Source organism: Salmo trutta, chromosome 13, assembly GCF_901001165.1.
Source record: "Salmo trutta chromosome 13, fSalTru1.1, whole genome shotgun sequence".
NCBI lineage: Eukaryota > Metazoa > Chordata > Actinopteri > Salmoniformes > Salmonidae > Salmo > Salmo trutta.
The window spans coordinates 20,459,413-20,472,213 of record NC_042969.1 but is presented as its reverse complement, the minus strand read 5'-3'; the positions used below and the strand labels follow the sequence as shown (position 1 = coordinate 20,472,213).

The following is a 12,801-nucleotide window of genomic DNA, read 5'->3' as shown; positions in this document are numbered from 1 at the left end:
CAGCTGTGGTATATCAAACCGTATACCACGGGTATGACAAAATATTTATTTATACTGCTCTAATTACGTTGGTAACCAGTTCATAACAGCAATAAGGCACCTCGGAGGTTTGTGGTATATGGCCAATATACCACGGCTAAGGCCTGTATCCAGAACAGCCCTTAGCCCTGGTATATTGGCCATATACCACACCCCCTCAAGCCTTATTGCTTAAATATACCACGTCTGTCAGCCAATCAGCATTCAGGGCTCGAACCACCCAGTTTATAATAGTAATATAAACCAATCTCTATGTTATGACAGTATTGTATGAACACTTTACAGACTATGCAATGCAATCAGTGATAGCAATTACAACAGGTAACTGCCAAAATAACAGAAATACTTGAGCTGGTGCTTTCACACAGGTGTGGTTCCTGAGTTAATTAAGCAATTAACATCCCATCATGCCTAGGGTCATGTATAAAAATGTTGGGCAGGCCATTATTTTGCCTACCATGGGCATGCTCCCATCCACAGGGAACAAGTGGTCACTGAATGGTTTGATGAGCATGAAAACAATGTAAACCACATGCCATGGCTGTCTCAGGCACCAGATATCAACCCAATTAACCAACTATGGGAGATTCTGGAGCAGTGCCTGACACAGCTAGTGTTTTTCACCACCATCAATGAAACACCAAATTATGGATTTTTTTGTGAAAGAATGATGTCGCATCTCTCCAATAGAGTTCCAGATGTAACAGTGTAGGTTCCGTCCCTCTCTTCGTCCCAACCTGGGCTCGAACCAGGGACCCTTGCACACATCAACAACTGACACCCACAAAGCATCGTTACCCATCGCGCCACAAAAGCCGCGGCCCTTGCAACGCAAGGGGAACAACCACTTCAGGTCTCAGCGCGAGTGATGTCACCGATTGAAACGCTATTAGCGCGCACCACCGCTAACTAACTAGCCATTTCACATCGGTTACACAGACACAAATCTATGCCAAGGTGCATTGAAGCTGTTCTGGCTAGAGGTCGACCGATTAATCGGCATGGTCGATTAATTAGGGCCGATTTCAAGTTTTCATAACAATCGGTAATCTGCATTTTTGGATGGCCGATTACATTGCATTCCACGAAGAAACTGCGTGGCAGGCTGACCACCTGTTACGCGAGTGCAGCAAGGAGCCAAGGTAAGTTGCTAGCAAGCATTAAACTTATCTTATAAAAAAACAATCAATCTTCACATAATCACTAATTAACTACGCATGGTTGATGATATTACTAGGTCAACTAGCTTGTCCTGCGTTGCATATAATCAATGCGTTGCCTGTTAATTTATCATCGAATCACAGCCTACTTCACCAAACGAATGATGATTTAACAAAAACACAATCGTTGCACAAATGTACCTAACCATAAACATCAATGCCTTTCTTAAAATCAATACACAGAAGAATATTTTTTTAAACCTGCAAATTTAGTTAAAATAAATTCATGTTAGCAGGCAATATTAACTAGGGAAATTGTGTCACTTCTCTTGCGTTCATTGCACACAGAGTCAGGGTATATACAACAGTTTGGGCCGCCTGGCTCGTTGCGAACTAATTTGCCAGAATTTTACATAATTATGACATTACATTGAAGGTTGTGCAATGTAACAGCAATATCTAGACTTAGGGTTGCCACCCGTTCGATAAAATACGGAACAGTTCTGTATTTCACTGAAAGAATTAACCTTTTGTTTTCGAAATGATAGTTTCCGGATTTGACCATATTAATGGCCTAAGGCTCGTATTTCTGTGTGTTTATTATATTATAATTAAGTCTATGATTTGATATTTGATAGAGCAGTCTGACTGAGCGGTGGTAGGCAGCAACAGGCTCGTAAACATGAATTCAAACGTTACTGCGTTTGCCAGCAGCTCTTAGCAATGCTTGCTTCACAACGCTGTTTATGACTTCAATCCTATGCAGCAAAGTCACTGCAGTTGGCGAGGCTGGTGTTGTTTTGGAAGGCCTGTAGGCTGGGCCCTAAGATTAAATACAAATGGTATAGAGAGAAATAGTTGACGCGTCATAATTCCTATAATAACTACAATCTAAAACTTCTTAACTGGAAATATTGAAGAACTGGGAATATTGAACCACCAGTTTTCATATGTTCTGAGCAAGGAACTTAAACATTAGCTTTTTTACATGGCACATATTACACTTTTACTTTCTTCTCCAACACTGTGTTTTTGCATTATTTAAACCAAATTGAGCATGTTTCATTATTTATTTGCGACTAAATTGATTTTATTTATGCATTACATTAAGTTAAAATAAGTGTTCATTCAGTATTGTTGTAAATGCCATTATTACAAATATATTAAAATTGGCCAATTAATCGGTATCGGCCTTTTCTGGTCCTCCAATAATCGGTATCGGCGTTGAAAAATCATAATCGGTCGACCTCTAGTTCTGGCTCGTGGTGGCCCAACGCCACAGGAGGTTGCTGAGGGGAGGGCAGCTAAAAATAATGGCTGGAGTGAATGTGCGTGATAGTTCCATTCCATTGATATTATTCCATCTATTACTATGCGCCCATCCTCCCCAATTAAGGTGACACCAGCCGCCTGTGCCCAATGCCCTATTAAAGGTCCAGTGCAGTCAAAATTGTGATTGACCTGTGTTTTATATTTCCACACTTTGAGGTTGGAAAATATACTGTGAAAATGATAATGCCCTTTTAGAGTAAGAGCTGTTTGACCAGGTAAATTAGTTGATAGACCAATAAGAGTTCCAAACCTGTCTGCTAATAACAACTAGTTTTCAATTTTCCCCTCCCAGCAAAATTCTTGCTTGAGAAATTTCTCTTTAAGTTGCTATTTGATTTTTTTTTTTAACCATTTTCAGTCCAGTCACAGTAAGGTACCTAATTGTTACGCAGAAATTATTTGATAGAGATAAAAATGGCTGCATTGGGCCTTTAAAACACTTTATGTTGGTGTTTCCTTTATCTTGGCAGTTACCTGTATGTACAGATTAAATGTTTCAGGGTGTTTATCAATGTTCAAAGAAATGAACCCCATAAATGGTCAGCTAAACACTGCACAGTTCTTATTATGTATACCATCATATTGTTAAGCAATCCTCCCCTCCCAAAATGAAAGAGAAAATTGGTTCCGGTTGTTAAAATATCATTCTTTATTTCATCACAGGATGTTACATAACACAGTTCCTTGAACATGGATTTAACTGGTAAAGGCAGATGCTGTTTTCCGGTCTCTGTGTTTATGCTGCATCCTCCCCTGTTGCCCCATCAAATATTTGAGGTTTGTTGGGATTATTTCTGACCAGCCAATCTGCCAGCCAAGTCTTTGGGAGGAAAAAAACACAAATAACTGAATTAGTTGATTCAGAAGAAAAAAAAGCAAATGTAACGTGTACTAACGTTCATAGTGCATATTTGAATGCCCACATTTCTCATGCCACCCTGATACTTACAAAGGGGTCGACAGGCTTCTGTTTGCAGAGCTCAGTGAGTCCGCTGAGCAGTGTGGGGCTCACAAACCTGCCCAGGTAGTCTTTGGCTGCCTCTCCCATGGGGATGGGCTCGATCACAGCTGGACAGAGAGAGGGAGGGACCGACACACGGGTGTATCAGAGAGGAAATCAAAGGGGTATAACACATACTGAGCACAGGGAAACCCTCTCCAACTTCTATTTAACTGTTGTACTGTATGTGTGTGTATGACACTCCATGCACTATAATTCAGGTTGTCATTGTCAATGTAAGAACTTGTATTAAATGGATTACCTTCGATAAAATAAAAGGTAATCACAGGTGCTGAAGAAAAGTAAATATTCAATGTGTGTGTGTGTTTAACTCACAGTTGGGAAACATGAACTTGAGCTCTCTCTCGGCTGAGGAGAACGAGTCGCTGCCATGCACTGCATTCCTCAGGTCAGAGGTGCCGTACTTGGCTCGCAGACTTGGGGAGAGATACAAGATGCACCTGTTAGCTTACAGTAGAAGTGCTGAGTCATACAGGGAACACATACAGTATTGTGTAGTACACATACAGTATAGATCGAGCACATGTACGATCACTCTGTACTGGTATGCATATATGCAGTAGGTAGGCATTAGTAATAAAATAACTAGGCCTACCGGTATTTCAACTGAATGGACAACATTTTTAAGAGCATTGGACCAGTAACCAAAAGGTTGCTGGTTTGAATCCCAGAGCAGACTAGATGGAAAATCTGTCACTCTGCCCTTGAGCAAGGCACTTAACCCTACTTGCAGCTCTGACCTATCTGTACAATCCTCTTCCTTCTGACTGACCATTCTGGGTGAGTCTCCCTGGCCTTGGTGCAGTTAACAGGTCCTATGACGGTCTTCCAGTGGGCGATTGCCTGGTCTCTGGCCAGAGCCAGGGCGATGATGGGTCCAGAGCTCATGAAGGCCGTTAGGCTGGGGAAGAACAGCTTCCCATACTGCTCAGCATAGAAGTCACTGCACTGCTCCGGACTCAGCTGCAGCTTCCGTTTCTGTCAAAGAGCAGTTACACAGACACACATATTGTCACATACAGCAATGAATGACAAGTGTACATGGCAGACATTGACCTTGCCTGATCAACACTGGGGATCTACCTAACGCACTGCACCCAATAATCCAATCAATCAAGTTTGTTTTGCCCAAGTCCTCCATCTATGCCCTTTGGCTGATTACTCTTTTTCACTCGTTTTCAATAGTAACCTCTGCTCTGGCCAGAGGAAGAGTACCCAGGAGAAAGTACACCCTCTTTGTATTTACACATTGACAGTCACACAAACCGCTTGGTAGCTGCATGTGCAGCATTAATGTTTGTGATCAATAGCTATGCTGCATGTCTCAATAAACAGTTAACACCAACCTGTAAAATTGTGAACCCAGATCGGAGAATGACGTCCTCAATCTCCTCAGCTTGGTGTATAGCATCAGGTTTGATCAATGCGAGAGTTCTCTCAACATAAATCCGAGGATAAGGCATCTGATTCTTTGGAGTTTCATAATCCATAACGTTAGCGCTTGTAAACAATCTTGACAAAATTAAAACATGGTTAGGGGTCGTTGGAATTAACTTTAACACTTTGCAATAGCTGGATTTGAATCTGTTAAGGTCTAATCAAAACATTGTTTACTGTCTGAAGCTGACAGTATGGCTTAGCTTTAGCCCAATCAGCCACAACGCAAGATGGTGCCAGTATTCTTTTTAAGATGATAAACGACGTAATAGTAGCAGCGCCATCTTGCGGTCGGTTGGGCTAGGTTTGGCTCAATGTCAAAACCTGGCAGTCTGATGCTAACGTTAGCTAGCCAATTTAGCTACATACCGTATGTTAAAATTCCCAATGGGATAAGGACGCTTAGCAAACTAACAAGCGTTCAAAGCAGAAACAGCCTGAGGAGAAAAGTTATCTATGCAAAATATTTTTACTCAAACAAAAAAATTAAAAACGGATTGCTATAGAAACCTTTTCAGAGGCAAGTTCATTCACATCGACGTCGTTCGTATTGTTGCTAGGAAACCAGGATACCCTTCTACGGGAAAGGATTTGGACAACTTTCACACGTCCGTGGGGAAACAAAGGCCATGTCTAGACTTGACAGTTCATGCAGTTTAATATTCGGAGTTCTATCATGGAATTCCGAACGGGTCATGCATCTACACTTAAGTGTTCGGATTCCCCTCTCCCGCGCCACATTCAAAATACCAGCATGTATTCTGCAAACAGTGGAACAGGCAAAATATGCTAAATATGCTAACAGGCAAAATATGCAATTGATGGCAGTAGCTAACTAACCCAGCAAGTAGCTCTAAAGAGATCGCAAACTGGTTAGCATAACTCCAGCCAAACAAAATTGTTTTTCTAAATACTAGGTAGCATGATGCCAGCAAACATGTTCCTCGCAGGTAGGCATTTCCTAATACAATGAACAGGTGCCTCGGTCCCATAACCAAGTTCGAGACTGGTGGGAGGAATGCTGATGGCGTCGCCAACTGCATGCGTTTCTGGTAGCATCTCCAGACCACCTCCGGAAGTGGTCAGCCAGATCTGAACACAGACCAAAGCAACTTGTGCGTCCAGACCAGTCTTTTCAATGCGTTCTTAGAATTCTGATAGCCTAAGTCACATGTAAGTGTAAAGCATAGACATGACCAAAAGCTCAGCATAACTACCATGAATGTGTGGATAGTGACAAATGATTTATACAGCATTTACAGTAAGAAGTTTGACAAAATGAGCCAGATGAAGTTACCAATCTTGTGAACTATATCCCAGATGTCCAAATTTGTTGCAGCCAATACAGAATCAAAACCCAGTTATTACAAAATATAAAATAAAAACATGCCTGCATCAAATTGTACAAACGATTTCAACAAAGTTAATTTAAAACTGTATTTTATTCATCACTGAATATGTGAAAAGGTCCTTATCGGGTTCCGATGGTAACCTGCCACACTCGGATCAGATTATCGGTGTAGCCAGCAAACAGGGTCTGTTGAGACAACAAACAAAGAAAATGTCCAGAAAATGCTAAACTAAAAAGATATGACAATGAATCAAGAGTGTGTTTTCAACCATTCCAAGTGTTAAGGGGCATGAATATGTAGTCGTTCCTGTACCCATCATTATTGCAGGACTTGTCGTCAGAGCCGAAGCTCAGGCAAGAAATGTCACTTTTTAAATCACAGGGCAAGGCTACAAACAACTCCAACTGACACAGCTTTCTAAGAACAGACTGAAGTAACATGGCCCGGTTCTAGAAGTCCACCCAGGGTTCTAATAACGTTCCGTGAGATGTGATGCAAATGGACATATCATACCTGTCCGTCAGCAGACCAGGCCAGAGAGGTGCACTGTGGGGGCTCGGCCTTGCTGTTGGTGCTGATCACCTCCTGTCTCAGCTCATCCACAATGATCTTACCCTCCAGATCCTGAAGGGAGATTAACATGAGAACAGGATTGATGGAGGCATGGGTTGTGCTCAGTTTGGACCAACTCCTATTTAAATGACGTGAACATGGTAACCACATTCTCAGATCCGAAAATCCAGATGTTACAGAAATGATAGTTAGCAGAGCTCAGAAACAGCCTCTTTATCATCATAGACATAAGATGGCATTGGAATTTCCATCATCGCCCCTTGACAAAGTTTGAATAGAGACAACCCCAAACTCTTTATCTATGCATAGTCACTTTACCCCTACCTACATGTACAAATTACCTTGACTAACCTGTACCCCTGCACACTGAATCAGTACCCCTGTATATAGCCTCATTAGTGTTAGTTTACTTAGTAACATTAACATTTTCTTAACCAACTATGCAGTTTTAAGAAAATAGAGTTAAGGGCTTGTAAGTAAGCATTTCATGCTAAGGTCTATCTATACCTGTTGTATTCGGCACACGTGACAAATAAAATTAGATTTGAACAGCACCATCAGTGCTGATGTGTTCTGGGAGTAGGAGCCTTACCCAGATCTTGATGCTTGGGCCGGTGGCGGCGCAGAGCCAGTATCGGTTGGGGCTGAAGCAGAGGGCGTTGATGTTGTCACCACTATCTAGGGTGTACAGGTGCTTGCCCTCGTTAAGGTCCCACAGCATGGCCTGACCGTCCTATAGGAGAGAATGGGGCTCAGGGTCAAAGGTCAGCTAAATGGAAGGTGCAAATTAAACATGCATGCTAGCTTTAAATGGTAACTGACATGCAATCAAGTGATGAGTCCATGGCCATTCATTGGGGAGACACACCATTAACAAGAGCCCTAAATGACAAATCTCAGTGGACAGGTGTGAGTGAACTCTCAAAAGTGCTGGTTAAGTTCAGAAACAGCCTCTTTATCATCATAGTGAAACAGACGGCATGAGAATCCATCATTACTTTGAAACCAGCACATTTCTCTCTATGCTACTTCTCAATTACTCCAATTCATACCACTGAATGGTGCATCAATTTAACCTGGTCACATTGACCAAGCAAAGGTAGAACTGTTGGTGAACGGTTTGAACTTTTTAAATCTATATTGTAAAAGTAAATATTGCTAAAATGCTTTCACCATACCTTTCCACCAGAAGCGCAGAGGGAGCCATCGGGAGAGACGGTCACTGTGTTCAGATAGCCAGTGTGGCCAATGTGGTTAGTCTTCAGCTTGCAGTTGGCCAGGTTCCACACCTAGAAACAGAAAAGGGTGGGGGAGACCGTGAGTCAGGGTACATTAACCTGTTGGGGATAGGGGGCAGTATTTTCACAGCCGGATAAAAAAAACGTACCCGATTTAAACTGGTTACTACTCTTACCCAGAAACGAGAATATGCATATAATTAGTAGATTTGGACAGAAAACACTGAAGTTTCTAAAACTGTTTGAATGGTGTCTGTGAGTATAACAGAACTCATATGGCAGTCAAAACCCTGAGACAAATCCTAACAGGAAGTGGAAATCTGATTTGTGCAAGCCTTTGCCTATGAAACACACTGTAAATTAGGATTCATGTAGCACTTCCTAAGGCTTCCACTAGATGTCAACAGTCTTTACAAAGTGGTTTGAGTCTTCTCCAGTAAAAACTGACCGAACGAGAGGCCTGGAAAGTTTGTCATAGAGGGAGGGCCATTACTACTATGATGCGCGTGCCCGTGGGTACTCTCTCGTTCCGAAACGTTTAGTAAGACAATGCAATCGTCCGCCTTGAATATTATTGAAGTTCTGATTGAAAAAGGCCCTAAAGATTTATGTTATACAACGTTTGAACGAACGTAAATACATTTTTTTTTGCACATTCGTGACGACAAGTCCCACGCGCTTCGTACATTTAGAGTAGCCTTCGGAACGCGCTAACAAGAAGGAGCTATTGGGACATAAATTATTAACTTTTTCTAACAAAACTACATTTGTTGTGGACCTGGGATTCCCTGGAAGTGCCTTCTGATGAAGATAATCAAAGGTAAGTGAATATTTACAATAGTATATTTGATTTTAGATGAGTCCAAGATGGCGCTAACCTGTATCGCCTAGCCTATTTTTCTGAGCATAGCACCTCGTTTATTGCAAAGTGTGATTTCCCAGTAAAGTTATTTTTAAATCTGGCAATGCGGTTGCATTCACGAGATGCTAATCTATAATTCTTTGAATGACAATATTATGTTTTACCAATGTTTTCAAATAGTAATTTTGTAAATTGTAGCGCTGATTCACCGGAAGCATTTGAGGGAAAATATTTTCTGAACGTCACGCGCCAATGTGAAATGCTGTTTTTATATATAAATATGAACTTTATCGAACAAAAAATGCATGTATTGTGTAACATGATGTCCTAGGAGTGTCATCTGATGAAGATTGTCAAAGGTTAGTGCTGTATTTAGCTGTGTTTTGGGTATTTGTGATGCATGCTAGTTGCTTTGAAAATGGCAGTGTGATTATTTTTGGCAGGGTACTCTCCTAACATAATCTAATGTTTTGCTTTTGCTGTAAAGCCTTTTTGAAATCGGACAACGTGGTTCGATTCAGGAGAGGTGTATCTATAAAATGGTGTAAAATAGTCATATGTTTGAGAAATTGAAGTTATAGCATTTACGAGGTATTTGTATTTCGCGCGACGCGATTCCACTGGCTGTTGACTAGGGTGGGACTCGCCCAGACAGGTTAAGGGAAATGTAGTCTAGGTGTTTCAACCATTAAGTGTTACAAACATTGGATGAATGTGCAGTCTAGGTCCTGTACCCATCATCATTGCAGGACTTGTCAGATCCGAGGCTCAGGTGATAAAACATAACATTGTAGTCATAGGACAGGAAACCAATATTTATCCTTAAAGTTTGATTTTACTACATCTACCAAACCCCTCCTCAAGTACCTAAAAATCTCAGCTTAGTTCAATAAGGAACCTATCCCACTATCCTAGTGAGTCACAAGTGATGTACATGGTTGTCCGTACCTTGACCATCTTGTCCCAACCACAGGATACGATGATGGGGTTGCTGCTGTTGGGGGAGAAGCGCACGCAGGACACCCACTCAGAGTGACTCTCATCCTGGATGGTGTACTTGCAGACTCCCAGGGTGTTCCACAGCTTGATGGTCTTGTCCCGGGAACCAGACACGATCTGGCGGTTGTCAGCAGAGAAAGCCACGCTCAGGACGTCCTTGGTGTGACCCACAAAGCGGCGGGTGGTGGTGCCACTGGAAGGAAGAGGACAGTTGTGTAAAGGCCCATGCTACAGATGACTAATAACATCTAATGGTGTTGTTCAGGTCAACACTAGAGAAACCAAGGCAGCACATGACATACATACATACATACATAACCATGTCTAATCTTTCACAGGTAAGAGCAGGTTGCGTTCAGAAACAGCCTCTTTATCATCACAGAGATACAGTTGGCATTGGAAGTTTCATCACCACATTGGAACCAGAATTTTGACTCTCTGTCTACAGAGGGTTTTGTTCCAACTCCGCAGTGACAAATTATATACTAATCCTCATCTATAGTTAAGAGCAAAATCATTTGAATCAGCTGTTAAACAGCAACTAGAACAACTGCCTGCAGACAATGTAGCCTCCAGGACAGGAATGACCCATATGTAGTTCAGAGAAAACCCTAAATGAAGCTTTACTATCACTCCACCAACTCAACCATCTCTAGACTTACGTAGTGAGGTCCCACAGACGGAGGGTTCCATCCCAGGACCCGGACAGAGCGAACTGTCCGTCTGAGGAGATGACAACGTCACTCACAAAGTGAGAGTGTCCCTTTAGGGCACGTTGGGGGATGCCATAGTTGGTCTCATCACGGGTCAGCTTCCACATGATGATAGACTTGTCTGGGAAAAATAAATAATGCTGATTAAATATTTAAATTCATTAAAACGGTAGCGAATGCAGTTGAACTGGGGTTAGTGTCTTTAGAGGTAATGTTGATATTTTCAAAACAATAGGTAGGCCTACCTAGTTGGCTAACGTAACATGATGTTGACAGAAGCAGCAAGCGCATAACCATTCAAATTGTACTACTAGGTAACGTTAGCCATGTATGAAAAGCTAGCTAAGTAGATACCTAGCCAGCCGACACCGGTATGTTGCCTTCACTGACAGCCACGTAAATCCATACAAGTTTCAATCAGGAACATGTAATTGGTTTCTATGTTAGTTACAATTAGATTAGTAGGTCTAGAAACGCAGGTTTCATAAAATGGTCTCCTGAACATTTTTGCCACTTGGCGGTGCACGTGGATGTCGGCAAAGTTGACGTTTGCTGCCAAGGGCTAGCTAGCTAGTAGTCGGACGGAAGTTATTTGAAGAATAGTTTATCCACTAGCAATCGCGTTTTTGAAACACAACTTGCTTAGTACAACGTGCCGCCTAGATTGATCTCATTTTATATGACTCAGACTGTTCAAGCAGTCGCGACCACACATCAATTAAACAACCCAAGGCTAACATGCTAGAGGTTAGCCATATTGTCGTCAATCGTAGCGGGCGGAGAAGCGCTTACCTCGGGATGCAGACAGAATCATATCAGGAAACTGAGGGGTAGTGGCGATCTGGGTGACCCAACCATTATGCCCCTTTAGGGTCCCCCTTACTGTCATCTGCTCGGTCATTTTGGCGACGTTTTAGTATGCCTTTTTTAAGGATGGATTTAGATTAGTTTGAGGGCTAGGTTTCCCTAGATCCTCTCACATTTAGGCACAGAGAAAGAGGAAGTTCTGACCCGGATGCAGAACATTTGAGGGGTCGATCGCGCGCAGAGTACACTGGGAGAACAGTTCGAACCCCTTCCTGCCCGTGTGCTGATTTTCGTTTTTACCTGGATTGTACTGTTGTGAAACAGTAGAAGAAGAATATTATTTGCAAGGTTGAAGAGACCATTCCAAATCTATAATTTAAAGCATATAGTCAATGTTTTTACATATCAAATCACATGAAATATATGCATTTATCCTTTTTTTTATAACACATCATTTGAATAGATAGAAATCATTGAAAGTAGCAATATTGTTATGGATGGTGATAATCCCAAAAAGTGATCCCAAAAATGTATTACAGTTACATAAATGTAAATGCTATAAAGGTGTGACATGAAATAGGCAATCAGCAACTATCAGGGCTCAACAGTGTGACCATTTTACTTGTGTATGCCAAAAATATTTTGCTAAGTGACCTGGTATTTTAATTTAGGAGCACCAGTGTGCCTAGAAACTTTAAAGATTCTTTAATACCTCAAATAGTTGTCAATGTGCTCCTGAATGTCTTTGTGTGTGCCTACATTTTTCAATTTAGGCGGATATGCTCCTCCTTTAAAAAAAGGTAATGTTAGAGTTGTGGTTATTGTTAGGTTTTGACCAACTATTTGTTTGCATAACCAATATAATACAACTATTTAAACCTATATAATAAAATTAGTTGTGGTGCATAACTTATGAATACTAATGCTAAACATAAGAGGTTTATATTGTATTAACATAGATTGAGCAACATATAATAGACATGACTAACTGGAGGGTTGCTGGCTAGTAGGAGTGTAGGCTGAGTAGACTCTTGACACACACACACAATGCCTGCTTGTGGGGCCACTCAAGGACAGGTGTATGTGAGGAACTGATAGAGGGGAGAATGGCTGTGGCACAAGAACAGGCACTGTCCTTGGGTGTCTGACTCTCGGGTACACACACGAAGATAAGCTAGAAGACAACTATGCTTGGCAACAAAGATGCGTCTAGAGGCTGGGACCAGCCTGCACGCCAACGATAGGCTGGAGTAAGTCTAAACCACACC

General features: G+C 41.7%; 2 protein-coding genes across 3 annotated transcripts; both read right to left on the bottom strand.

Annotated features, from left to right (window-relative positions):
- Positions 1-3,156: 3,156 nt before the first annotated feature.
- On the bottom strand, positions 3,157-5,588 carry nme5 (NME/NM23 family member 5). 2 transcript variants are annotated; one of them, XM_029771384.1, is made up of 6 exons: positions 5,500-5,588; positions 4,899-5,064; positions 4,325-4,530; positions 3,868-3,968; positions 3,481-3,599; positions 3,157-3,351 (listed from the first exon to the last, which is right to left on the bottom strand). In XM_029771384.1, exons 1-6 carry the CDS (start codon positions 5,517-5,519, stop codon positions 3,268-3,270), a joined length of 696 nt encoding a protein of 231 aa, XP_029627244.1. In that variant the 5' UTR covers positions 5,520-5,588; the 3' UTR covers positions 3,157-3,267. The 2 variants fall into 2 exon arrangements, with proteins under 2 accessions (XP_029627244.1, XP_029627245.1); XM_029771385.1 differs by having other exon boundaries at positions 5,359-5,502.
- Positions 5,589-6,412: 824 nt separating this feature from the next.
- Positions 6,413-11,753, bottom strand: LOC115205418 (guanine nucleotide-binding protein subunit beta-2-like 1). The gene is made up of 7 exons (XM_029771383.1): positions 11,519-11,753; positions 10,676-10,847; positions 9,963-10,206; positions 8,093-8,203; positions 7,507-7,647; positions 6,855-6,965; positions 6,413-6,526 (listed from the first exon to the last, which is right to left on the bottom strand). The coding sequence occupies exons 1-7, from the start codon at positions 11,625-11,627 to the stop codon at positions 6,461-6,463; spliced, it is 954 nt and encodes a 317-aa protein (XP_029627243.1). The 5' UTR covers positions 11,628-11,753; the 3' UTR covers positions 6,413-6,460.
- Between the last annotated feature and the right edge of the window lie 1,048 nt (positions 11,754-12,801).